This window comes from Anser brachyrhynchus (assembly GCF_964034855.1).
Source record: "Anser brachyrhynchus genome assembly, chromosome: 2".
In the NCBI taxonomy this organism is placed as follows: Eukaryota; Metazoa; Chordata; class Aves; order Anseriformes; family Anatidae; genus Anser; species Anser brachyrhynchus.
Genome location: NC_137695.1, coordinates 157017233 through 157043553, shown reverse-complemented (window position 1 = coordinate 157043553; position 26321 = coordinate 157017233). Strand labels below are relative to the sequence as shown.

General features: G+C 41.0%; 1 protein-coding gene across 17 annotated transcripts in view; it reads left to right on the top strand.

The window, feature by feature from the left end:
• TRAPPC9 (trafficking protein particle complex subunit 9) overlaps positions 1-26321 on the top strand; it is a 556529-nt gene that overhangs the window by 129566 nt on the left and 400642 nt on the right. For all 17 annotated transcript variants that reach the window (XR_013947303.1, XR_013947304.1, XR_013947305.1 and 14 more), the window contains one exon: positions 19008-19150. Coding sequence is in view for 12 of the 17 variants with exons in the window: in XM_080582090.1 (XP_080438216.1) it covers positions 19008-19150 (143 nt within the window). In the remaining 5 variants the exon portion in view is untranslated. The remainder of the gene's footprint in view (positions 1-19007; positions 19151-26321) is intronic.

Below are 26321 nucleotides of genomic sequence, written 5' to 3'. Positions count from 1 at the left end.
CTGGAAACATTTTTTGTTAGGATTTTCTCAGGTCCATTTTTTTTGGAGAAAATAATGTGATAGGAATAAACAAAGTTAATAGTACTGTCAACAAGAGCGCCTTTGTGAACTGAAGGGTGTAATGGTTAAGTTGCCAACTGTAGTTTGTCACCTCCTGTTTCAAACCATCCTCGTGCTTGAGGATTGATAGATGGCAGATGTAATGCCAATATCTGAGTTCCAGATCGGAGACACTGTGTACCGCTAAGCCTGATGTCTCTGTTGGCCACTTGAATAGAAACTGTAATACAGAATTAGTGGACGCATGAGCATGTCTTATATACTAGGGACAAGGCTGTTTATTTTTCTTTTCAAGTCAGTGCTTCACAGTCCATATGCTTCACATATTGGAGTTCTTTGAAGATGTGAAGAAACACTTGAATGAGAGAGACGGTAAAAGTTTTTCTGGATTCAGAGAAACATTGAGTAAGATCAGAGAAGAGAGGTTCAGTGGGGGTTACCAAATACATAAAATTCACCTTTGTTTCAAGGAATCTCATGCTATTTGTGACTGGGAGAGTAGGTTGGGAAGTACTTTGTGTGCTTCTTCTGTTTTGTAGGTGTCCTGTTTTGTTTACTGCATGGGGCCGCTCTTACTAGTATAAAGTCTTAACCTTTCTTTGCAGAGTGTTCCATCAATAACATTGTGTCTTGGTTATGGTACAATTTGCATTTAGATCAATTCCGTGAATTTCAGTAAATTCAGGTGAGCAGGTGTCCACCTAGGGAAAGCATGGGGTTTGCTACATAATGGTCTTGTTTAACTGAAAGAAGAATAAATAAGCGTTAAAAACACGCTATCTGAAATATTTTTTGAAGAAGATGTATCCTAGCAAGTACTGAGTGACAACCAGGAGCTGTTTTTTCTGATGCAAAAGATCTGCAATGGAAAAGTATCTATATTTTACATTATTGTACTGATCATTAACTTTTTAAAATGCGTGTTTGTATCCGAGCTGTTGGTGCAAACCAAGTTTTGTGTTTTATATTTGAATGTTCACGCATTGATTCTTGCCTCAAACATTTCAAAGAAGCACTTTAAAATGGGAGAGCACATATTACACGGTGTTAGAATTTTGAGAGAACCAGTGAAAACATATAGCTGCTTCTAGCACATTTGGTTGTTTAAGTTTATAATATTATCCCCATTATATGGGAAATGGCTAAAAAGCTACTTATTCTCTCTCTAGTTACCAAACTTAAGTTGTATATTGGACTGCCTTTTCTTTATGTTTTTAAACTAGCGTATGAGAGAGTAAAACAACTTGATTTGTATGACATGGGAGATGAGAGAGCAAGGCCTGAAGCATCCGAGTAATGTGGATGGAGAGTGAGTAGCGTGTAATAACTCACCATATATTTGCTGCATAGAACAACATTTTTTCTTGACGTCATTCATAAAGCTGTCATGCCAACACCACAATAGAAAGATAGTTCCCTCTACAAATTTTATAATATCTTGCAAGCTTGTTTGACAGGGCGCATGACAAGTCTATCAAAACTGGGAGTCTCCCGTGACAAGATTCAAGACAAGTGGCAATCCTGTAAATGGAGAAGGTGGAATTCTTGTATGTCAAAAGCAACCCCATTTTTATTTAAATTTCTGAGAGTCATCTTATCATTTTTCCTTCTCATTTTTCAGTGTATGGGATCTGAAATATTAAAATGAGAAACACTAAAATACTGCCTAGCTGTACCCTGCTTTTATATAATCTTACTTGAACACTTCCTTCTCTTATCCTTAGATCTCTTCCTTTATCTTATGCTTAGATGTGGAGAATATATGTTTCGTTAGAAAGAAATAAACTAGAAGAGAGCAGAATTAAGACACAAAGAAAGTTTTCTGATAACTTTTCCTCAAAATATGGGAGGCTTATGGTTGGTGAAACAGATGGCTCAAGCCTGACCTGCAGACTGCTGTATACTGTCAAAGGCTTGCGAGTTCTCCAACCCGAGTGGGTGCCCTAATGAAGCTAACTAAAAAAGAGCAGAGAAGCAAAAGGCAGTGATGGACGAGGAATTCATAAATCAAGCACAAATGCTGTATTTCCGTGCCTGAGGACATGAACGATTTATTTTTATTAATTGAGGGTATATTTAGAATGGTGCTGACTGTTTTCCGTGCCATTTTCTTGGTGTAAAGTGGTGAGGTCGTAGCACATGTCATTTATAATCCTTAAAAATGCATAGTCATTTGCGTGTTTTACAAAACCCAGCACAAGTATATTCAGGTACGAGTAGCTGGAGATTTTATTGCTCTGCAAGGGTCTGGCTGGGTCGGAGCGAAGAAGGTTAGGAGAGCCCTGCTTGCTGTGTCCTGCCTGCTGCGGGTTGGGTTGTCCTGAACCTTCTGGAGATGCAGAGGTTTTGTCCATCTGGGGAAGCCGGACAGAAGGCTTGAGACTGTTTTGAATCTGGTACTAAGGACCTGAATGGCTACTTAGTAGATGGAATACATCTTCCGATTTAGGTAACTCCATCTTGAAGCTCTGGATGACTTGTGGTCCATTCATAATTTCATGGTTAACTTTATTGGCAGTTTAAACCTAGGTATTTTCTTTTTAACGTTTTGTGCCTACCGTGGTTGCATTTGCACAATTTTAGTACCAAATATTTTAAATATTACATATATCTATAGTAAACTGCATTTTTCAGAGCAACTCATTTGGACTTCTTATCTTCTTTGGAAAAGTTAATTTCAATTTTCTTTTTTAAATCCACGTAGCTTGATTTTTCTCTGATAAGTGTTGAATGCAGATAGGTTCCCTTAGGCAAACAACTACAAATCAACCCTCTAGCACAGTCCTTAGAGCAATTTACACTTTTCCCATATTAAAGCTGTGAGGCTTTTTATATTTAAACAGAGTTCTTGTGCGTCTTTATTTCAATAGGGAAAACTTACCCTCGTGTTACCTGGTAAAAATAGATTATAAATTGCCAAACAGATTGTTTACCATTTGGTGTGATAAAATTAAAATTTTAGAGATGGACAAGGAGGCCTCGATTCTTTATGATTTTATTATTTCTCAAAGCAGGGTGTGACACTTGTCTGGATGCAAGAACATGTAGTCCAGTAATTATGCTTCATGTTTGATTGACTTTGAAATGCAGTTTTGACCATAATTTATCTTCTATTAAAGAGAGAATAATACAGATTTATTGATAAATAATTCTTTAAATGTTAGAGGTTCTAACTGCATTCAGTAAGAACTTATGGTTAATAGAGCATGGATGTGTAATATTCAGTGCTCATAATTCCTCTCAGTAGGCAATTTAAAGAAATGAGTCTCTGAATCAGAAGGGAGCAGGAGCCTATTTTTTAGCAAATATGAAGTCGAACTACCACCTGATTTTAATCATTTAGCCTAAAAAAGAGGGATAGGGGCATAAGAGGACTTCTGACTAGCTGAAAATATATATTTTAATACTCTAACCAAACCTAATTTTCATGTAATTATTCCTATATTTAAAAATATATATATATATTATATATATATATTTTTTTTCTTACTTGGTTTTGTATGAAATGAAGCACCATCATTCAGGCTGAATGAATTTGAATGATAAAAAGAAATAAATCCCACTCATCACCATTCTCAGTCATAATTCTGTTATTTGCCACTTTTTATTTGTCTCAAAAGTGGAATTGTTGGTTATCGGGTATGTTTTACACGTTTTTAGAAGTATGGGGTAGTATCTGATCCTTTTGTCTAAAATTAATCCCTATGAATTTCCTTGCTTCACGTGCAGTAGTTTTGTCATTGCAGTGACAATCGGATGGATAGATGTTTAGATTTCTGCGATCGTGTGGAAATATTAATTTACATTTGTATGGTTTTACATTGTGCAAATATGAAGTTGCCTTTTGGTGAAACGATAACTAATGTTTCTGTATAAAAAACACACGCAGTATTTTACCAAGATTTGGAAGGAAGAGGTTGAGGCGTTCTTGTTCATTTTACAGAACTCACTGTCTTTATAGTAATTACATATATTTTTAATACGGTTAAACTTTAAAAAGATGTTTCTTTTTTCATTTCGAGACCAAATAGGAACACTATGATGATATTTAGCAAGAAGCCATTAAACATTTATTCCAAATGAGCCAGCAGTGCGCCCTGGCAGCCAGGAGAGCCAACCATGTCCTGGGGCTAGGCCGTCAAGGGAAGGGATTGTCACACACTGCTCTGCGCTGGTGCGGCCTCACCTCAAGTACTGTGTGCGGTTTTGGGTGCCACAATATAAAGAGGACATAAAACTGTTAGAGAGTGTCCAAAGGAGGGCTGCAAAGATGTTGAAGGGTCTTGAGAGGAAGATGCATGAGGAGCAGCTGAGGTGCCTTGGTTTGTTCAGGCCAGAGCAGAGCAGGCCGAGGGGAGGCCTCATGGCGGCCTGCAGCTCCCTCACGAGGGGAGCGGAGGGGCAGGCGCTGAGCTCTGCTCTCTGGGGACAGCGACAGGACCCGAGGGAACGGCATGGAGCTGGGACAGGGGAGGGTCAGGCTGGGTGTGAGGGAAAGGTTCTGCACCCAGAGGTGGTCGGGCACTGGGACAGGCTCCCCAGGGCAGTGGTGATAGCACCGAGCCTGCCAGAGTTCAAGAAGTGTTTGGACAATGCTTTCAGACACATGGTCTGATTTTTGGGTGGTCCTGTATGGACCAAGGAGTTGGACTTGTTGGTCCCTTCCAACTGGGATACTCTGTGATTCTAAATACCATACATCTATGAGAATATGCTGCTAGCTGGAAGATGTCAGTGCATTTTCTAACTAGGAACTGCACAGGTTTGTCGAGCTGCACGATAAATAGATATGAATAGATTTCTATGGAGAAGAAACTTTAAGATTGTTGCATGTCCTCTGATCATGTTTTATTTTTCTCTTCTCTAGAGAAAAGTTGGTAAAATAATTTTTTCAGACCAGTCATTCAAAGCAAGTTGAAGACAAAATCCACCCACGCGTCAGTTGTAAGGGAAGGAATTATTTTCCAACGTATATTTATATGAAACAATCTTTCTATGTAAGCTGTTAAGAATTAGCAGTCATTTCCCAGTTACATGGTTTTTGTTGCTTTTCCCAGAGGACTCTCATTTCTGTAGAACGTAATGGATGGTCAAGCAGAATTCACAGAAGCAGGATGGTTTTGGCTTAGGATTTAATCAAGTATGACTAACAGTTGGAAATTTCATGATTATTTGTCCGTTTTAAACCTCTGAAGTTATGAGTCACTGTTGGGGAGTTTCCTGCTGCATATTTATGAAGTTCTCTGAGTGAGCTGAGTCAGTGTGTTTTTTAAATACGCATTTGTAATCCTTTTAAGTGTATGCTAACCACTCAGATTGGAAATCAAGTTAGCGTCCCTAACAGAAGCAAAATAGTGATTTAAAGATCAGGCACCAGTTGCTTAAATATATATGTATTATTATATTTATACATTTTTAGTTGTATAGAATGTGAATATATAGTTTGTTTTTTTTTTTTCAGGAAAACTTTTAAATTTAAGAATTTGTTTAGGTCAGTTCACCACTGACCCTAGAGAAAGAAGTGCTATCCTGGCAGTGTTCTGCTGAATTTTTATGTATGTGTGAGTAGTGCTTGGAAGGTGGAGGAGCGTATTTCTTTGAGTCTCTCAAAGGAAAAAAGAAAGGAGTGAAAGACTGATCTCTGCCTTTTCACACAGAAAGGAGATTTTCTGTTTCTTCTCCTCTTGGAAAGTGGAGACTTCTCCAGATTTGTTGGCGTATGATGGCTTTAGATGGTTTTACAGCTTAGATTCTAGAATTAGATTTGTCATATTTTCTTCAGGAAAAGCTGTCTGATTCAGCTGATTAATTCTTTTGTTCACGGTGTTATTGAACCTACTTATAAGGACCTCCAGTTGACTTTGAGAAAGTATTTTTCAAAAAGGTAAAAACCCAAAAGTATCAACATACATTGAAACCTGTTTTTTATGTTATTTTCATAGGATATTCTATTACCTTTCAAGCATAACTGGTCTGTGTGAATACAAATACATAAAAAGTGGCAGGTTGAAACAGTGATGGTCCAGGTATTGTCTGAATTGCAAGATCATTCTCAGAAATCAGTAATAAACACATACTGCAGACTAGTCTGACACAGTGCTCAAATTACTTGAAAAGGACTGTGGTGGTTTTACTCGGGTGGGCGGCCGAGCTCCACCACAACCGCTCTCTCACTCCCCCTCCTCAAAGAGGAACGGGGAGAAAATACGATGAAAAGGGCTCAAGGGTTGAGAGAAGGACAAGGAGATCGCGCAGTAATTATCATGATGGGCAAACCAGACTCAGCATAGGGAGATAGTAAGATTTATTGCCTATTACTAACAAGCTAGAGAAGTGAGAAAGAAAGGAAAGAAACCAAAAGCACCTTCCCCCCCATCCGCCCTCTTCCACCTCATCCCCCCAAGTGGTACAGGGGAATGGGGGAATGTGGGTTATGGTCAGTCTATAGCACTGCTTCTCTGCCGCTCCTTCTCGGTCACTCTCATCCCCTGTGCTGTGGGGTCCCTCCCACGGGATGCAGGCCTTGCTGAACTGATCTGGCGTGGGCTGCCCACAGGCAGCAGCTCTTCAAGAACTGCTCCGGATATGGATCCGTACCACGGGGTCCATCCCTCAGGAGCAAACTGCTCCAACCTGGGACCCCCACGGGCAGCAGCTCCTGCCAGGTCACCTGCTCCTGTGTGGTCTCCTCTCCACGTACTACAGGTCCGGCCCGGAATCTGCTCCAGCAGGGGTCTTCCACAGGCCGCAGCCTCCATCGGTGCAGGTCCACCTGCTCCACCGTGGTCTCCTCCACGGGCTGCAGGGTGGAACCCTGCTCCACCACCATGATACTCCATGGGCTGCAGGGGGACAGCCTGCTTCACCATGGGCCTCACCACAGGCCGCAGGGGACTTCTGCTCCGGCGCCTGGAGCACCGCTCCCCCTCCTTCTTCGCTGACCTTGGTGCCTGCAAGGCTGTTCCTCACTCCTCTCACTCTTCCAGCTGCTGTGTGGTGCAGCGTTTTTATTTCCCGTCTCAAATATGCTCTCACAGGGGCGCAAAACAACATCACTTATTGGCTCGGCTCTGGTCAGCGGTGGGGCCCTTACCAAACGTGGGGCAGCTTCTAGATCCTTCTCACAGAAGCCACCCCTATGGCCCCCTGCTACCAAAACCTTGCCACGTAAACCCACTACACCAGTGACTAGCCCTTTATAAATCTGTGTTTCTGAGAAAACATTTTGTGATGCCTTTCATCTGCTTTAAGACCTTTGCCTTTGTAGAACTTTATTTCTCTTGTTGTACCATTCGCAGAATTTAAAGTTTGTGCTCAGCCTTCAGGAAGCTTTAGTGAAGATGGGACTTGGAGCGGGAAGTGGTGCTGGAGCTCATTGGCCTCGACCACGTTTAGCTGGCTGAATTATGGCAAAATGGGATCAATGAAGAGAGGAAATGAGCTTTAGTGTCATCTCTACTTCTGATTCATGTCTGCAATTATCTTCTAGTGTTTACTAAAGAGCTAAGTCCAAATTCCCTATATTGAAAAAAAAAGAAGTGAGGAAGTCACGTAACACTGTGTTTGTTGAGAGAACTGTATGTTTTAATAATGTGAGTGAATGCTTGGTTGCTTGGCAGATTAGCTGTAGGATAACATGCCCAGCAAAAGAAAGCAGATGGATTAGGATGGAAGGCATTGCCATTCTGCAACTCCAGGACCTGATGTCTAGCTAGAATATGGCATGTTTGATTTCTGAAGCTTTAATCTCTGAAAACAAGTTTCATTATGTTTTCATTTCGTTAGTTTTTACCATCGTATTAGAGTAGGAATTTGCAATATTCATTCCAGATAAAACTCATTAAATCAGTGATAAATTTAGCTCAATAAGTTTACAGATTTTGAAAATGATTGTGCTGCTAGAGCCTCTATTTCCAACCCGAGGAGCAGCTGAAAAATCTGAAGTACTCAGTCTTCCATATTTTCATGTTAATGGCTGTGCTGAATAAACAGATCTATTGATTAAGTTGTTCAAGCATTCCAGTTTTAAAATCTCTTTTTCACTTTTCCTGCTTTTGAACAATCAATTAATTGGGCTTATCCCTCTTAATCACAGGAATTCCTGAAAAACTTGAAGATTGTTTATCACAAGCATACAGAAGAGCTCTGATGTGGAAATCTGATCACTCAATTTCAAGGATCTTTTGTCGTAGAGTAGATTTTTTCTGATGTTCTAGATGTATGCATTCTTTTTAAGGTACTTCAGCAATTGCAGAAGCAATTTGGTTTGTCTTTCGAGGGTGTAGGTATCACTGTTATTTAGAGAACAATACAGCAATAGTCAGAATACAAAGTGAGTGTACGGATAGTGGATGGAGCTGGGTTCTTCAGACCATTATGAGCAGCGAATGGATTTGACATCTTCAGGAAACCATTTGTACTTCTTGTGTGCTCTTTTATGGGGTGGATTTGTGTGTTGTAAAATAGAAACTCTAAATTTTGCTTGGACCTGTGTCAGGCCATATGCCCATAGGGGGATGCATGTAGCTATTCCTTCTTTGTCTGACATATTGTATTCATATCTAAGGTGTCTTGACAGTTTGTTAACTTGGAAAAGTTAAGTTTCATTGTGTAGCAGCACATTTTATAATAATAAGGTATGTATGTTGGGATACTGTTAAGACATTCCCTTTGTGAAAAGCAGTGTTGGTTATTGAATCTATCAGAATTCTTTGAAGCATAGGCTGAGCCCAAGAACAAAGGAAAAAATTGTTGATTACTGCTTAGTTTGATTCCTAAAGTACCTAAAACCTCACAGAAGTCTGTTTGAGAGAAACAGATACTCTGTAAGGTAAAAGTGAAGGTCCCATCAGGAGTCAAGAGCTTGTTAAAGGTAGGATAAATGGTCCATTTACTCACTAAGAAGTCGTCTCCAGGATGTTTCTAGGGATCATTATTTTGCGTTTGTCATTCAAATAATCTGGGTACTTTGGCGATGAGGATTTTATCACAGGTTATTAAGAGTAACATATATGAAAACTGACTTTTAAGGTTGCCAGGAGTATCCTGTGATAGAGGTGGGTTGTTAAAATTTGAGGTGAAGATCAATACTGATCCACATGTGCCTGGAGAAAATGCAATCTTAATTCCAAATACACAATGATGGGCTCCAGGTTAACCATTACCATTCAGGAAAGAGATCTTGGAGGGATGAGACAGTGTGAAAATGTGAATTTAATCTGTAATAGCAGTGGGAAAAGGTCTATGGAATATTAGGAATATCAGAAAGTAAAGGAATAGAGAGCAGAGGAAAAAGTGGCTTCAGAATGCACCCTGCTTCTTGTGCAGTCTAATTCCCATTTCTCACAAAGGACATGGTAGAAGTAGAAGGAACGGAGAAGAAGGGATGGGCTAGCGTTGAGCAAGTGTGAAACAGTAGAAGTGTGCAGCTTGAAAAACTGAAAACTGCTTAACTTGGTAGTGTTCCTCTGAGACTTGCGGGTGTTGCAGCCCAGGCGGGCTGGGTGGTGGCGTATCCATCCCCCGGCTGGTGGGAGGCCAGAGCTGCAACCCACACTTGTGAACAGTCGTACAACTTTCTAAAATTCTCATTTGCTTGGCCCAAAATCCACACTGAAAGTTAGTACTTGATGGCTGGGTCTGCAGAAGCAAGATGTGGTGCATGATAATTATAAAAAAAAAAAAAAAAAAAAGGTGGTGTGCTCGGTCTCTGCGGAGTGAGAGGGAACTTGCTGGTGGGTGAGTAGCAGCTCAGATCAGATGTGTCACTCTTAACTAGGGCGTCAGTTGTGCAGCGCTTGTTTTCCTCCTGGTGCTGATGTTCTTTCTGGGGCTGTGAGTGTTTTTATCGCATCTTGTTATTTCACAGAATCACAGAATTGTAGGGGTTGGAAGGGACCTCAAAAGATCATCGGGTCCAACCCCCCTGCCAAAGCAGGTTCCCTAGAGCAGGCTGCCCAGGTAGGCGTCCAGACGGGCCTTGAATATCTCCAGAGATGGAGACTCCACAACGTCCCTGGGCAGCCTGTCCCAGTGCTCCGTCACCCTCACCGTGAAGAAGTTCTTTCGCATCTTGGTGCAGAACTTCCTGGGCTCCCTTTTGTGGCCATTACCGCTTGTCCTGTCCCCACAAACCACTGAAAAGAGGTTGGCCGAATCCCTCTGTCTCCCACGCCTCAGGTATTTATACACATTGTTGAGATCCCCTCTGAGTTGTCTTTTCTCCAGGCTGAACAGACCCAGGTCTCTCAGCCTTTCCTCATAGGGAAGACGCTCCAGGTCCCATATCGTCTTTGTGGCCCTCCGCTGGAGTCTTTCCAGGAGATCCCTGTCTTTTTTGTACCGTTTTATCCACCTCCCGTGGGTGTGTTCTTTCAGTGTGAAGTAGCTGCCAGCTTCTTGTACCTTTACATTTGGGGACCTGCTACAGGGTTTAACGGACAGGTTTCAGTCAGGAAATGCATTCGGTGATGTACTGTAGCTTCTTGACAGCAACTAACATCTTACATAGCCGTTGCCGGGAGAATCAGGCTGGGTTGTGGGTCTTCGAATGAAAAGCATTTCCCTTTCAAAGGGTGTATGTGTGGGAAGCTGTTCGTCAGCATCCATCCCTGCACTTAACTCTCCTTTTGAACCTTCCTACTTTGTGTAGACACAAAACTCTCGGTGGGAGTGTTGCAAATAAAAATTATCCATATTTAAATTATTTCTAGTCTCTCCTCCACGTCTGGACTGAGAAGGAGGCGCTGTGATGGCTGTGGTCAGTAGTCTTGTACCTAAGTTGACAGAGGTCAAACTTTTGAGGCAGTTGTGAACATGCATCAGCGTTTGGCTGCCATTTTACTGCCCTGCAGGCATGGCTGCAGGCCTCTTGAATTAAAGAGAACAGAATTCTGTGATTCATATTACAAGAAAAAGTAGGCATTACATTTCTTGAATGTTTCCAGAGGGCAACTGAGCTCTAGGAGGGAAGACTGTCCAGAGAAATAATGCTCTATGCTCCTGTCTTTTTCCCGTCTTTTGGAAGTAACAACTTGTGTTTTCTAGCTAAAAATGCAGAGAAAATAACTTGGGGATGTGTAGCTGGAATAGGCAATTAGGAAGCGCACGGTTTAATGTGAGATGAATGCTCTTCAATAAAAGATGGTTGAGTATTATAGTGGGTCTGTCACTCTACGTATCTGTTTGTTAGGGTGACCTTTGATTCACCCTATTAGTTAATGCAGAAAGGCTATAGTGTGCCTGCCTTTAAACTTCATATTATTCTGCTCACATCTCCATTCTCATTATAAACATGGCTATTTTTAGCTAGCACAGATTCAGAATATGCCTTGTAAGCTTAAGGGGGATTTATTGAGCTCCTGTGTGTATTCACCAGAGATTCCTTGCTGCAGCTTACTGATTTAGGATTGGGGAAGGGGAAAATGTACTATTTAATTCCCGGCATGTGCCTGCAGGAGCTATATTTAGCTTCAGCTACTTGCTGTTGCCATTGTGCTATTTTTACAAAGGGATGCAGCGGTTTCATTGTTCAGGGGCTTAACTAGACATAAATGCAGATGGATGAGCTAGATAAACATTGGTGTACCGCAAAAATTGCTCCTGAAAGTCAGCGTGTATGCAGTAGGTGTACTTGAGTAAAACTGCACCAGAGCATGAACACAACAGGCAGCTTGTTTCATGGGCGAGCTGTGTAAATTCACCCTTATTAACGTGTGCAAAAAAAAAAAATATACTTTATTTTCCTTTAGACTGAAAAAGTGGTATAACGGCAATAGCAATTTGGGCTGAGTTTGTATTTATTTATACACATAAAGATCTGATTTACTGCAGTGGCGTAATTTGTTTCATTGCTTATCAGTTATTAGGAATTTTATCACCGCTTTTGTAATTGCCACGCATGTGCTTAATGGAATGCATGGAAAAAAATTAGTATGGAGACTGCTTGCTGCAGTTCAGTCCTACAGGCTGATTACATATGCACTACAAGATGATTACATATGCACATCCTTCTTATAATGCATGTATCAGGGATCTGGCTATCAGTTCTACTCGTTGGTGCTTTAAGGAGCAACATCTCCTTTTCCCGTTTGGGGAAGATTAGGAATTCTGATTCGATCAAGTATTCCAGTAGGTTCGGATTTGCTTTATCATCTACATTCAGAAAAATGGAGAGGTAGTTTCTTCCCTTTCATGGCTTTTTAACTTCTCCTTAAAGATACAAAATTTATTTATTTCTAGCTAAAAAAGGATAGTTTTTGTATCATCTAGGAAATACAGAAAAACATACAACAGCTATATTTTGTGTATCAGAAAATCAGACAGGTTGGACTAATGTTCTCCAGAGGGAGAGCAAGCAATGAACAGAGCTCTTGCTGCAAAGTTGCATGATATCACTGCACAGTCATCTCAGTGGTTATTTCAATTTAGAAATTCAATTTATGATAGAATGTAATTTCTGTGAACCATGGTATGGTGTTTTCTTCAGGTAGAAAGATTTCATATGTGGTTGTTAACGTATTCCGTTAAGGATCTTCAGTTGTTGTCCTTGACCTTTCTCAGGTAGCCTCCGAATTGTGTTGCTGGCCTTGCTTCCTAAAGACATCAAGGAGGACTAACTTATTCCCACTTTTGGAATAATACTCAGCTTGAAAGCAACCTTGTGAGGTAAAGGCTTAGTGCTCTCCATATCACAAATAGCATACTCTGCTTCTCCCCTCAAATTTCCTTTCAATACCAGTATTTCAAGTAAAGGGAGATCTCAGTGGAGGGAATAATGTGGATTCCTGCATCGAAGAGGCTGTGAAGATACCAGCATCTGACCCCTTACTGTCTGCATCTTGCAGTAAGAGACTGGTCAAAATTGTGAGTGTTAAGAGGTGTATGTAGCTAAGAAATCATAAGGTATGTCACAAGAGCATTGAGATTTCAGTAATGCCGTTCTTTGCTTAGCTCCCATCGACAGAAATTAGCAGAAACACAATACAACTGACGTTTAGTTGGAGGGCTTCTTTTTTGATTTGATTTGAGATTGTTGTCCTGCCGATGAGAATTGAGTAATCTCTCAGCTAGTGAGCCCTCTGCTTTTCCTGTCTAGTGGTGTGCAGGTGAGTGTTTTTTTCTTCCCCCGACTACAGGTGGGCAGGAGAATATTCAGCTTATGTACATAAAGGCACCTGTCATTTCTCCCAGCACTGCTGTTAAGTCTGACTTTTATACATTCTTTATCCTTTGCCAGGTTACCATGTGAAATCAGGGACTCAGTGATGGGAGAGAGAAGCAAAAAATGACAAGTATTTGTCTTTTGTTAGACTACTGCAAATTAAAACTCAGAAAGTGCTAAGTTAGATTAATTCTGGTAATCAAATCAATACGGAGACAGAACTGGTATGCTGTCTGGGTGTCATCTAACTCGAGGGTTCCAGGACTGAATCTTTTCATCAGCCCAGGCCTAAACCTGGACATGGTGTTTGCATTCACCAGCAGGTCCAAGGACTGGAAGCTTGATGTTTTTGGATCCCGTCTTACTCGGGTTCAGCTGCGTAGGCATCTACGCACCATTCCCTGCCAATGCTCGCATTCTTGACTTTTCCTGAAAAAGATCCATCCGTGTTCAGTGTCTGCCTTTCTGTATGAATCGTGTTGGTGGAGCAGCATATCTCACGTGCTTGGATTCAGAAGCTAGTAGTCTCTGACTCTGTTTTCATCCAGTAGTGCTAGGTAATTTTGATGGCGAAGATGGGAACGGTGCAGAAGAGGGCTTGAATTTGTGACTGGAAGCATAGAACCATAGAATCAATAAGGTTGGAAAAGACCTCCAAGACCATCTGGTCCAACCATCCCCTACCACCAATGTCACCCACTAAACCATGTCCCTAAGCACCACGTCCGACCTTTCCTTGAACACCCCCAGGGATGGTGACGATCAGCAGCCTGAAGCACCACGAGGGCCCTGTGGGATGTGCAAGCGTGACAGCCCCGAGGACCGCTCAGCCTCGCAGCCCAGAGGAAGGGCAAGCTCCAGGAGCTGCCCCCGGCTCTGCATCGCTGCCCTGGTGCAGCTGAGGACATGGGAACCGACTGTCAGCAGCGCTGCCCCCTCCGAGCTTTCAGCGGGCCAGCTCTTTGCTCTTCCCACCTCATTCATTGCCAGGGTCCTCTGCTGCTAGTGAAAAGAGCGTAGTTAATTTGAGAAACTTGTTCTCTCTTTGTCACTGCCAGATCATTTAATTAGTTACACAATATTCTTAGGCAGCTGAAATTCCTGATACAACCCTGTTTAAGTAAAACCCAACAGAACAGAAAACAAAAGGCATCCAGGCAGCTGAGAAAAGGGGCTGAAAGTCGGGAAGAATGGCTAAGCAGTCGTGAATTCATCCTCTCCTTCTGGAGCATGTCCTGCTAATGCATTTGCTGATTTGGCTGAGATGCAGGAGATCAGGAGCATGATGGGATCCGGGAGGAAAACGTGTTTACTGTTGTGCATGTAATTTGATTTAAAAGAGAGGAAGGTAGATTTGAAGATTGCACACCTAGAATATGTTACTTTTCAAATGTCAAGCCCTAATCCCACGAGAAATTATACTCATTAGGAGGAGTTGTTTTCTATAATGAGTTCAGAAACCAAAATGGAAAGAAGATTATATTCTGAATTTAAATATTTTTAGTCTCCTCATGCTGCTTTTTTAAAATCTTAATGGGGAGCCTGCGATGTTACATTCTGGTATTTCTTCACGGTTATTGCAGGCAGTATCTGCAGAGCCTCAGGAGCAAACTGCCTGTAGCTAAGTACTGGCATTTCATCTTGTATAAAATGTTAAGATCTGCGTCGTGTCATTTTTGCTATTCTAACGGAATTCAGAAAAGACCCGAAAATGCAGCGTATGTGAGCCTCTGTTATAAAGTTTGAGGTTTTGATTTAATTATGTAAAACATCGCTAATAAATATTAATAAAAAACATTAGGGTTCCAGTTTGGGAAAAAGAAAAAATGGACAAAATAGATCTTTGCTGTCTGAAACACAAAGTGCAGCATGTGTGGTGATGCAGTGCTGTGGTTAAGAAGTTATAAAACAGAATCCTCTGGTTCTTCTAGTAACAAGATACAGGGATAAAATCTGAGTTACTGCCGTTGCTAGTAGAAGGGCTTAGGAACGAAGCTAAACTTTTGCTTACAAAAAGTGGGAAAGACAAAATCACGAAGCAATAGAGGTGATGGGAGATAGAAATCCAGGAGCTCCTGACCTGAACTGTTTCCAACTTCGTAAGCTTTACAGAATCAAAAAGAAAGAATCATAAAAATGTTTTGCAGCAGTGAGGAGGAAAGTATGTGAATTGTTTATTGATTGTTTACGCATTGAAAATATATCACTATGGATTTGGGTTTCCTGACTACTCATTCACCTACTGCATATATCGTTCTGATTATCGGTTATTTCCTTGTTGATTATATCTGCTGCTTCTGTTCAATAATGGTTCTTTTGTTAAAGGAAATGACTCTTTTAACATTTCTCATACCTTCAGGATTTTTCTTTAAACCAGACTAATTATGAGAGTTTCTAATACCAAGTTATACTAATATTTTGTGGTCTTCTAGATAATATTTATTTTTCTTCATGTGCAGCATATACTGATTACGTCTGGAAGTGGATTTTATGATCTTGAGTTATATTTACCTTAACATATCCGTGGTCTGAGCCGATTTTTGAACTAAAGTAGTATTCTTCAGCCTACAAAGAACATGGAACAGTTTTTTGGGTAAAACTTCTTGATTTGGCTCTTTCATCTTGAGTTAGTCAGTCAACCCCTTACATGTGATCTAGCATACAGAAGGATTGAGCACTATGCTTAGCTTCCCAGTGACACAAATCCCCTTCCCTTCCCTTCCCTTCCCTTCCCTTCCCTTCCCTTCCCTTCCCTTCCCTTCCCTTCCCTTCCCTTCCCTTCCCTTCCCTTCCCTTCCCTTCCCTTCCCTTCCCTTCCCTTCCCTTCCCTTCCCTTCCCTTCCCTTCCCTTCCCTTCCCTTCCCTTCCCTTCCCTTCCCTTCCCTTCCCTTCCCTTCCCTTCCCTTCCCTTCCCTTCCCTTCCCTTCCCTTCCCTTCCCTTCCCTTCCCTTCCCTTCCCTTCCCTTCCCTTCCCTTCCCTTCCCTTCCCTTCCCTTCCCTTCCCTTCCCTTCCCTTCCCTTCCCTTCCCTTCCCTTCCCTTCCCTTCCCCCCTTTTTTTTAATGGATCATCCAGGCAGAATTATGTGCATAGTGACACCCTGCTGTTCCCTGTTGGTTTGCAGCGATGCAGTTCAGAGAAATCAAATAAATTCTTTTATATTCATAAACTTTTAATAGGATCTGCAGCTCAGGCTGTTATCTGTGCAGGTTTGACAAGGCCGCTGGAGTAAGCGTACAACGGTATTTAAATCTGTGGCTGTAGCATTTAGTGCCTCCTTCTCTGGAGGTGCTGTGGGAGAGGATGGTAAATTGTTTTAAATTGGAGCTTTGTAAGCTTATGAAAGCGTGGGATTTTTTTTTTCTATCCTGGAGATAGAAAATCGATCTTTCATATTGTGTGTGGAGTCCTTTCCAAGGTGTGTGTACGTAGAGGAGTTTAAAGGAGATTTAATTTTTTTTTCTTTTACATCCTGTTGATATTGTATGAATTCTAAGTATTAAAACTTTCTCGGATCACCTGAAGGCACCAGAAAAAAATGTTTCCCTCAATCATGCTCCCCCTCTACACATCCCTATACACCCCGGCCAGAGAGAGCAGCGGGTTCAGTGCTCGGAAGCTCTCCGAGAGACTCCAAATCTGTCGAGCGCCCCCAGTTAGATCTTATATTCTGGGTGGGAAGAGATTCCTCCTGCTCTTGAGGTTGGTAGAAGACCTTTTGGTCGTCTTTTCCCTGTTCTCTAGCATGGGGTGTGAGACGCACCCAGGGCCACCAGCAAGGTTGTGCGACAAATTCCCTACTGCGGGAGGGACCGCGATGATGATGATGATGCCTTTGAACTCTTTTACGTACCGATGGCACATAAGGGTTGTAATTTTTAGCCTTTTCTTGAGTGTTTTCAGTTGGTATGGGATGTTGGGAAAGGTTTTGCATGGGGAGTGGTAATACTCCATGGCCTTTCAAACTAACCCTGTCTCTTTACCCAGTCTGATGCACAATGAGCCATGGACCCAAACCACGGTAGCTTTCCGAAGCAGGATACTCTGAGTGTTACAGCAATAACACGGGGCTTTTTCAGAGAGTTTTCACAGAAGACTTCCTGATTCAACTTGAAGTCCGTTCTTACATTACACTACTTACATCAGTAGTGTCAGATCCCTGTACTTGCGGAGCGTAGCTCTGATCTGTAGGAAATAGTCCAGCTGGTTAATTGGAACGAAGCCTGTTTTGAATGGGTTTGTGCTTTTTTTTTTTTTAATTTTTGTCTTTAATATTGATTAACTCTCCTGACATAACGTAAACTTGAGTTCATTAACTGCAAATTAGGAATTGACATAAACAGAGTAGACAGGTATGTCCAGAGTGCCCAGTGGATATTTTTGTTTGCGTTGTAAGGTGACTCTTGTGAATTTTAATCAAACTTAATTAGGAAGTAGAGTTAGTTCAAGTTACTTAAAAGCAAGCTGGAAATGTGCAAAACATTTCAGCCCTCGCGTGCCACAAAACATTGAACTCTTGATTTTGGTGTTCCTCAAACCACTGGATTATGGCTGTTTTAAGACAGTGATTGTGTTAGTGTTTCTGTTCCTTCAGCCAGGTTTAGAAATCCAATTAACAGGTTTCACAAATGTTTAATAAATCTTCAATTGAAAGGGAAAGGACTTTTAACCGTCTGAGGATTGATAGCATCTGGGAAATATGAATGGTTTCCAGCAGAGGGTGTTGTCTTGGAGGGTTTGTTGGTGGTGGTTTTTCTGTGGTATGTGTGTGTGTGTTGTATTTTTGTAAAAAACAAGCTAAAAGCTAACGAGGGAGGAGGTAGGCATTGCTCCTAAATCTTTTTTAGAAACTGCTGTCCTAGTTGACATAAACTTCGGCATGCCGTGGTAATGTCCGTGTTAGGTCTGTGCCCTTGCTCTTGAGACTTGGCAATAGCAGCTGCCTGGGAACCAGAATAAGAGCAGGGAAAGAATCCAATGGCACTTCCCAAATTTTCGGCTTGCTTCAAGCAAGTTATATTTCAGGAGTATAATAAAAGACGAGGTGATGTATGGTCCCCTCTGCATGAACCAAAGGTTTGTTCTGAGCTTGAGCCCTGAAGATGACATGGGGACTGGTATGCTGGTAAGCTTTACACATGCTGTTCATTAAGGAAAAAGACCCAAAAATAAAATTTCAGACACAGAAGTACTCAGTGCTAATGAGAGTAATGAGTACATAAGACTAACGATAGAGAATCATCCTTATTTTTTAACTTTGCTAACCAGTCGTTCTCTAAAATGAGCATCATGGAAAGACGAGGTTCGTACGCTGCGTCAGGTCAATAGTTTTGTTGTAGGCTGTTACTTAGCGGAGATGAGTGAATGCTTACATGTATTGAGAGCAGATGCTTTTAGCTTTGTATAACTTCTCTCCATTTGTCTGCAGTCAAAAACTTTACAAGTTACCCATTTGATTAAGAAGGTAATGAAGTGATGAATATTTTTAAGGGTGTGAAAGAGCGGATCATTTAATAAACTCTAGGAGGAATTATGTCCAGCTGATTTTGTTCTGTACTTGTAAGCTTGTGAAAGGATTAAGGAAAAAAATCAACTTAGGGATGCAGTCATTTGTTTGATTGCCTTTTTTGGGTACAATAGAATGGACGGATTAGGAAGACAAATTCAAATTCTTGATGGCATAGAAACTTTGTTGCTATATCACTTCTGTGGTGTAATTTAATTGTACTTTTGAAATGCTCAGCAGTGAAACATAGCTAATAAGTAATTTACTTCTATTTTTCTAGACACTGGAAGCCATTCTGAATTTTAAATACTCTGGTGGACCAGGACACGTTGAAGGCTATTACAGGAACCTTTCACTGGGTCTTCATGTAGAAGTAGAGCCGTCTGTTTTCTTCACACGTGTCAGTACCCTTCCAGCAACAAGGTGAGCCTTTCTTTGACTCTTGTATATGTGATTTATCATCTCTTTTATGTTGGCTATAACTTAAAGGGCATGCTGGAAACCTGCAATGTCATCATCAACATGTGGGCAAAGAATTTTGTCAACCAGTTGTCAAAATTCCTCCACTTTAGGAATTTACCCTCGTTTAACTGCAGACTGTGATCAAAGTACTCCATGGGAATTTGAAAATTTCTGATGTTCAAATGTTTTTTCAGTAATGTTTATTTTACCAACGACAGGATATTTCTTGTTTATTATAATATCTGATGACTTCTTTCTGTATCTCTCCGCTATTACGGTGTGGTCTGCATTACTGCATTACATAGTTTTGTGTTTGCCTGAGTCTTAAAAAAAAAAAAAAAAGTATGCGTAAATGATTGTCTTTAGATGTGAGGAATAAATTGCAATCATTCTCTCCTTCAGTGCTTTCTCTTGTAAACCACAGAGTAGTTTCACATGGCCTGGTGAGTTTTCAAAAATCAAGGGTCAATTTACATGTTTGCATGTAAGTTCACACATGCTAGTCATTAAATACTCTAAAATCTTTAAATATTTGTGATGTATTAAAACTCCGGAAGTGCCAGAGATAGCTTTGGAATAGCTCTTGTTCAAAAGGTGAATAACCAAGCTTGTTTTTTTGGGGGAAGAAAGAAGAGTGGACTTTGTTTCAGTACATAGGTACTTCTGCGGTACAAGTATTGGTATGGAGTTAGTACATGAAAAAATTGTTGTACAGTGGATAAGAATGGCATGAAGCAGCATTGGGGAGGGTCAGGCTGGGTGTTAGGGAAAGGTTCTTCACTGGGAGGGTGGTCGGGCACTGGGACAGGCTCCCCAGGGCAGTGGTCATGGCACCGAGCTGCTGGAGTTCAAGAAGTGTTTGGACATGCTCTCAGACACATGGTCTGATTTTTGTGTGGTGCTGTGTGGAGCCAGGGGTTGGACTTCATGGTCTTTGTTGGTCCCTTCCAACTCAGGATATTCTGTGATTCTAAGTTTGTTTGAGAAAACCTATTCCAATATACCAAAGTAGCAGTACCATTGAAAAGCATGCCACCGTGCGTTGTAGAACTTCTTGTTTTAAAGTTTGAAATTATTTCAGTGCATTTATATAGTACTGCTTTAATGGTTGAGAGTGAACTTGATTGATCAAAGAGATTCATATTGGTCCCAGGACCTTTTTCATGACAGTCTTCAGAGAGAAACCCCAAAGGTAGGCAAGAAAGAACTACAAGTCTAGGAGATATTGGCGCCATATTTCATTTTTCCGAGCGGAGAAATGAGTCACCAGTATCATACTGATGCAAAAATGTCGAAAGATGGATGGACTGCAACATAGCTTGCAAAACGTGAAGTGTTTCTTTCATTCCTGTTTTGTTTTTCACAGGAACAAAAGAAATGAAGTCTCAAGAAAAGTACTGAGTCTGGGTGGGGTTTTAACTTAGAGAAACTTGAAGCAAAAGTGGACAAGTTGGAGATAGCGTAGAGCAAGAAGAGTAATAGGATGTGAATGCTAAACCATTGAAACTGTTGGTCTTAGTGGAGCTAAGGAGAAGGCTGAGTGCAGACAGAAATTTGTAATTACATAAATGGCATTGCCAGCGGGATAGGTATCTGTTTTTCACAGCAGGTAATAGAGTAAATAATGGGCTTTGCATGCAGCAAGGAAATTTTAGGTTAGACGGGGCTAAGGAAGCACTGAAATAGATTGTGCAAAGTATCATTAAAAATTAGACAAATGAGATTGTCTCAAACTGATCTTTTTTTTTTTTTTGAGTAGATGTATTGTGTTCAGCTTTTGCGAAAGAGACCTAAAACTGCATACCCTTACTGGAAGCAGGTCTGCCAAACATTTTGCTACTTGAAAATATAGCACAATGGGCCTGAGTTTATTCCTTTAGGAACTGCTCTAGAAGAAATAAATCTAATGCTACCTGCCAAGTCAGAGCATGGTATCTGGAGAATTCCAGGAGCTTTATTAATGACGGTCAGAGTTTCATACCTGCAGTGGCACATTGTTCAGTGTGCAAGGTTTTCAAGCGTTAATAAACGATCTCTGTACCATCCTGGAAGTATCACAGCATCTACATTAAGTAGTTTTCAAGAAGATTCAGTGTATAGGTTGAAATGCTTAGTTTACATTTATTATTTACATGAGAAGTTTTTTTTTTCATTCATTGTCAAAAATCTCCTTTGTACTCTGAGTATCCTATATACACTTTTATATGGGCAACATGATGGCTCTTCGGTTCACTGCTCTTACTTTCCTATAGTCACAGAGTAGCTTGGGTGTGAAGCTGTGAACTTTCCATAAAAGCCTGAAATACAACACGATGCTTTTATTTGAAACACCGTTGTTGGTAAGTCAGCTGCTTGTGCGAGGTGGCCCCAGCTGTGGTTTGCGTAAGACGCGGTTATCCTCCCCCCTGCCTTGTCAGTCTCTTCTCAGGAATTTACTATGCTTGGAAAACGCTTAATCCCAAAATCTATAAAAATAGATTGAGGTCTTAATTCAAAGGTAGAGTTGCTGTGTTGTTCAGCTGTGTACGATTTCGCTAGTCATGTAGCAGCAGTGCTATATATAGCAGCTCCACTTCAGCCAAATGCTGCAGCCCTTACTGTTTGCATTCACTTCATTCTTTGCCTGTCCGTCACACAGACCAGCATTTAAGTCAGTGGAAACTTTAAGTGATTTGCTGATTAGAGATGTGGTTAAAGATGTTATTGATTTTAATTCAGAATCCTCACAGGTTTATTACTGTTTGGGGGCAAAATGCCTTAATGTTTACATTTCTTTCAGAAATGTTTTATTGCAGGAGCTGTCAAATTGCCATTCAAAACTTCTTGTTGTTGCAAAGGCATACACTGCCTTATCAGTCATGAATGCGCTTTGTTTTTAAGTGCTTGTTATCTTGTGTTCCTGATTTTATTACACTGGTTTTAGGGAGCAGTAATGCTTTTCCTTCACTCTTCCAAGGAGGCTCTTGTCACTGCGTCCCAGCGGTGATTCTCCATCAGAAGTCAGGTACCGTTCAGTGTTATGCTGTAAAGTGACAAAGAGTAGAAGTGTCATCTTCCAAACTGCTGGGGATGAACGTTTATTATTAAATGAAACGAAGTTTCTTATTTGATTGTTGATCATCTATGCCAGTATCTGAGACTCAGTGACAGCAAATTATAAATCAAATTTTGTACTTTTCCTCGCTTTTAAAAACTTGAACCAAGTTTCCTCTTGAGTTGCAGCTGAGAAATCATTGCTTAAATTCTTTTTGAGGCACCGAACTATTTTTGTTTAGTCATTATATGAGAAACTGTGTTTTATAACTTGCCTTCTCAGCTGTCATTTCAGAATGAGTTAGCATTGTTTTCATTTTCTGGATTCAATTTTTTTTTTCTTTTATGCTTTTGTTGTTGTTACATTACATTTTACCTCAATAAAAGTAAGAAACAATAGCTTAATAGCTGCTGGGCTTAAAATCAAAGTCAAATATAAAACTTTAAAAATTGATTCTTCCCTTAGGCCTTCACTGGAAAAAAAAAATCAACAGGAAAAATGTTAATGAAATCATTTTTTTCCCCCAATGTAACATAAAGATTATGGTTTATGTAAACGTCTTCCAAACTCAGTTGGTATTCCTTTTATTTAGTTGCTTGAGCAGATATGCATAGGAGATATCAGTGAAACAGATTTTTTCTTTGGTTTATTTTTGCCTTTTTTACTGTCTGTAGCCATAAGTATGTCTTCTGCTCATGCATAGATCTGTGCTTTAGAGGGAGAAGTTTCATTAACTGCACCTTCACTATATCTTGAGACGCATTTAACTCTGACACAGCTCCTTTTAACCTTGACCTGTGCTAGTCCGTAGGGGCACCCCGGCTCAGCTTGGTGCAGCCCTCGATGTGCTGCAGTGTGCAGTCTGTTGCCTACTTCTCGTGCAGACACCAGCCCTCCTCTCAGAAGGGGATGTTCTGTCCGTAAGCGGCCCTATTCTGCTCCAACGATTTTCCCTGAGCATCTCAACCTCCGCTCACCGAGCTGCCTGCGTCCAAAAAGACTGGCGGGACGGCCTCGCGCTTGGAAATTGTATGCCTCTGGCCGTGTCACTTGTAATCCTTGATTCTGCTTGTTTGTCCTTGCCAGAAAATGCTGGTCTTGTCGTGCATAATGAAAAAAATAGGTGTTGGAAGTAGCCCTGAAATAGGGTATGAGAATGAATTTATACTGAAAGTTTTCCCAATATTTCCCACAGCTCACTGAAGCCTTGAAGGGCTTCAGGGATCTCCTTGCTTGACACTATGTACCATAAAATTCTGGTAAATCTATATAATAATATTGTTTTCATTGTCTTCTGTAATCAGGTGTATCATGTGAATTGACTCCTTGTCAGGTCTTAGCCTCAAAACTACGAGGGTGATTCAAGGCCTCCAAAGAGCTCAGCTACCAGCAGGTTGTCTCCTAGACCGCCAGCAGAGCTGGGATGCTGATGGGTCAGAGTAAGGGAAACGTTTTGTTGCATGTGAAACACCTCTTCCTTCTCCCATCCTGTTAACTCCAAGAAAGTCTGCTGTTGAAGGTTGTTCTAACTAGATTGTCTTGAACTATTCCCTGAAAGCGTTACCTGCCAGTTTTGGTGAGCACTGTATGTCCTCCCCTGCCACCTTTGTCAAAAAAGCAACAAAGCTTGAAAAAAATGCTAGAAAAAATGCTGCTTTACTCCACGTGTTTGGTAAGAACTGAAATAAGGTATGCTCTGCATGCTGTGTAGGGTACTTCTTATTCTCTTTGCATCCCCTGCCATTGTGCCGCCTGTACAAAGATGTTTAAATAACAGCCATCTACAAAAACTGGAAACTCTTTGCCTTGCTTATTGCGAGGAGGCAAGCCACTCTGAATTTGTAGATGAGGTCAGTCCATAATGCAACAGGGATGCTGCAATTCCTTTTGAGCAAGGTTTGGAAATCTGGTATGTGAGAATATCCTTACTTTTCAATTCTACAAATTCACAATGATGAGCAAAGTGGTTTTTTTTTTTTTTTTTTTAATTTTCTTGAGGCAGCCAAGTTTTCTTCCTGTCTTAAAACCACCTTACACCATCAGCTGCAGATCTTTTTTGGCAAGAGCAGAGGCTTAGACTCTCCTCTTGTAATTGAGTCAGAGAAAGAAAAATAAAAAAGGAACTTCAGCAGGTCTGAGACTGCTACTGTCCAGAAGTGCCAGTTCAGCTCACCGTAGGTTGAAGTCCATTTTCCTTTGTGCTGTTAATGTATCTGATGTCATGAAATGTTTTAGTTCTGGAAACAAGGCATCAGCCTGCAGTGTGCTCCCTGGTCTAAGACCTATCGTTGCTTTATGTGTCATGGTAGAATCCAGTTTTTCCAGCTTGGGTTTCACCTAAGTGTTGGGAGACAGAAAAAGGACAACCTTGACTATGTGTTGGCTTCTCAGGAGATCTCTGCTGGGTGGGTAGAGGTTTGGGTCTTAATGAAATCAGCCATGGTTTTCAGAATTTCACTTCTGGTTTCCATGGTTGCCCACGTTTTCAGTGCAATAAATGACAACGCAGCCCCTTCAGCAGCCCGGTTTGGAGTAGAAAACCCTGATCCTTATTCACAAATGGCAGAGGGGGAATGGCAAACAGCGTGGTTCTTTGGCCATGTTCTAACAAACGTTTTGGTCACGCGACAGAAAAGTTCTGTAGCATTTTCTGAAACACTTCTTGGTTTTCTGTAGCTGAAGTTTTGAAGTAAGCGTTCACACTTAGCACATTTCGAATGAGAATCAGCTACCTGCTGACAGGCAGCTGTTTCTGGTCTCGTGTTTCCCAGTATTTCAGTGCTCAAATGCCATGGATTCCTGAAGGGTGGAGGAAAACCTTTGGGTGGCTGCTTGAAGGGCAGTCCTTTTAGTTCATTGGGAGGAAGGCCAGGATAAGACCTGGTTAAAAGGAATAGATGTCTCCACGGTGTTAAATTCACTCTTTTCTTAATGAAAAATAATAATAATAAAAAGTAGATGAAAGAGAAACCAGGCAAAGTCAATTACAGGTAAAGGTCTCCTTTTGATCAATTAGGCTGAATAACCATTTGTAAAACCTGTCAAGGAATGGATTTAGTAACTTTTTTTTAACGTTCTCAAGACTGGATGTCTTTGTAGAGTATATCTTTTCTTTTTACATACTTTCTTTATACGTACACCATTGAGCTCAGTATAGATTTCACTGAGTGAGAACCCAAGACACATGGGAGGTTAGATCCAGTAGGTAAATCATCTCGCTAACCCCAAACTGCTAATTGTGTAATGTTGTAGTGAGTTCAGGGGAGGGGGGCAAGAAGGAGCTTACAGTTGAGGAGAATTGATTTCTGAGATCAAAATGTTAAATATGTACGGTTTGGCACATGAAGACGTGAGAACATAAATCTGCAAGTATTTATAGATGTGCTGGGAATATTTAGCGTAATCGAAAAGGTTTACAACTAGGAGAAGTCAGATGAGGACAATTTGTGGAATATGTGAAAAAGGCCTTGTAACAGGGAGATGTGTAAACTTCTGAATTAATCATCTAGAGTTAGTGTGGAAAGCTTCATGTTTAAGGGAAAAAATCAAATGGAATTAAAGAAGCTCTTTCCAAAACACAATAGTAATAGCAGAGATGCCGTAGATCATTGTTTTGCTGTACTGTATGAAGTGGTCACCTTCATCAGTGGATTTTGGAGAACTGAGTTGGCTTCTAGCATGCCACTGCCTGTCAGCATTTCCAAGTGTTTCTCTTCACTTTCTGGTGTCTCGTTTTGAGCAGGGATGTTGGGCGTGCCTGGTTAAAGAAAGCGTAAAAGAAGCAAACCAAAGCATAGGTGTGAAAACGCGCCTTGATGGGGAAACGGAGCTGAGTCAGGATGTGCATAACTTGCCAAACTCCCTCCAAGTGTTTCTTGTTTCATCTGATTTCAGAACAAAGCTAGAAACAGAGCTGCTACACGATTATTCACTGAAGTGAGCTGTCATTAGAGCGTGATAGCTGCATCTGCTTTTTAATATTGTGTTAAATGTTACTGAAGTGCATCCTCTGATGTCATTTCAGGGTAGATTGCAATACCCCTGAAAGAAATTTCTAGATCACAGTATAATTGCCTCTTGTCTTAAGTTCCCACAGCC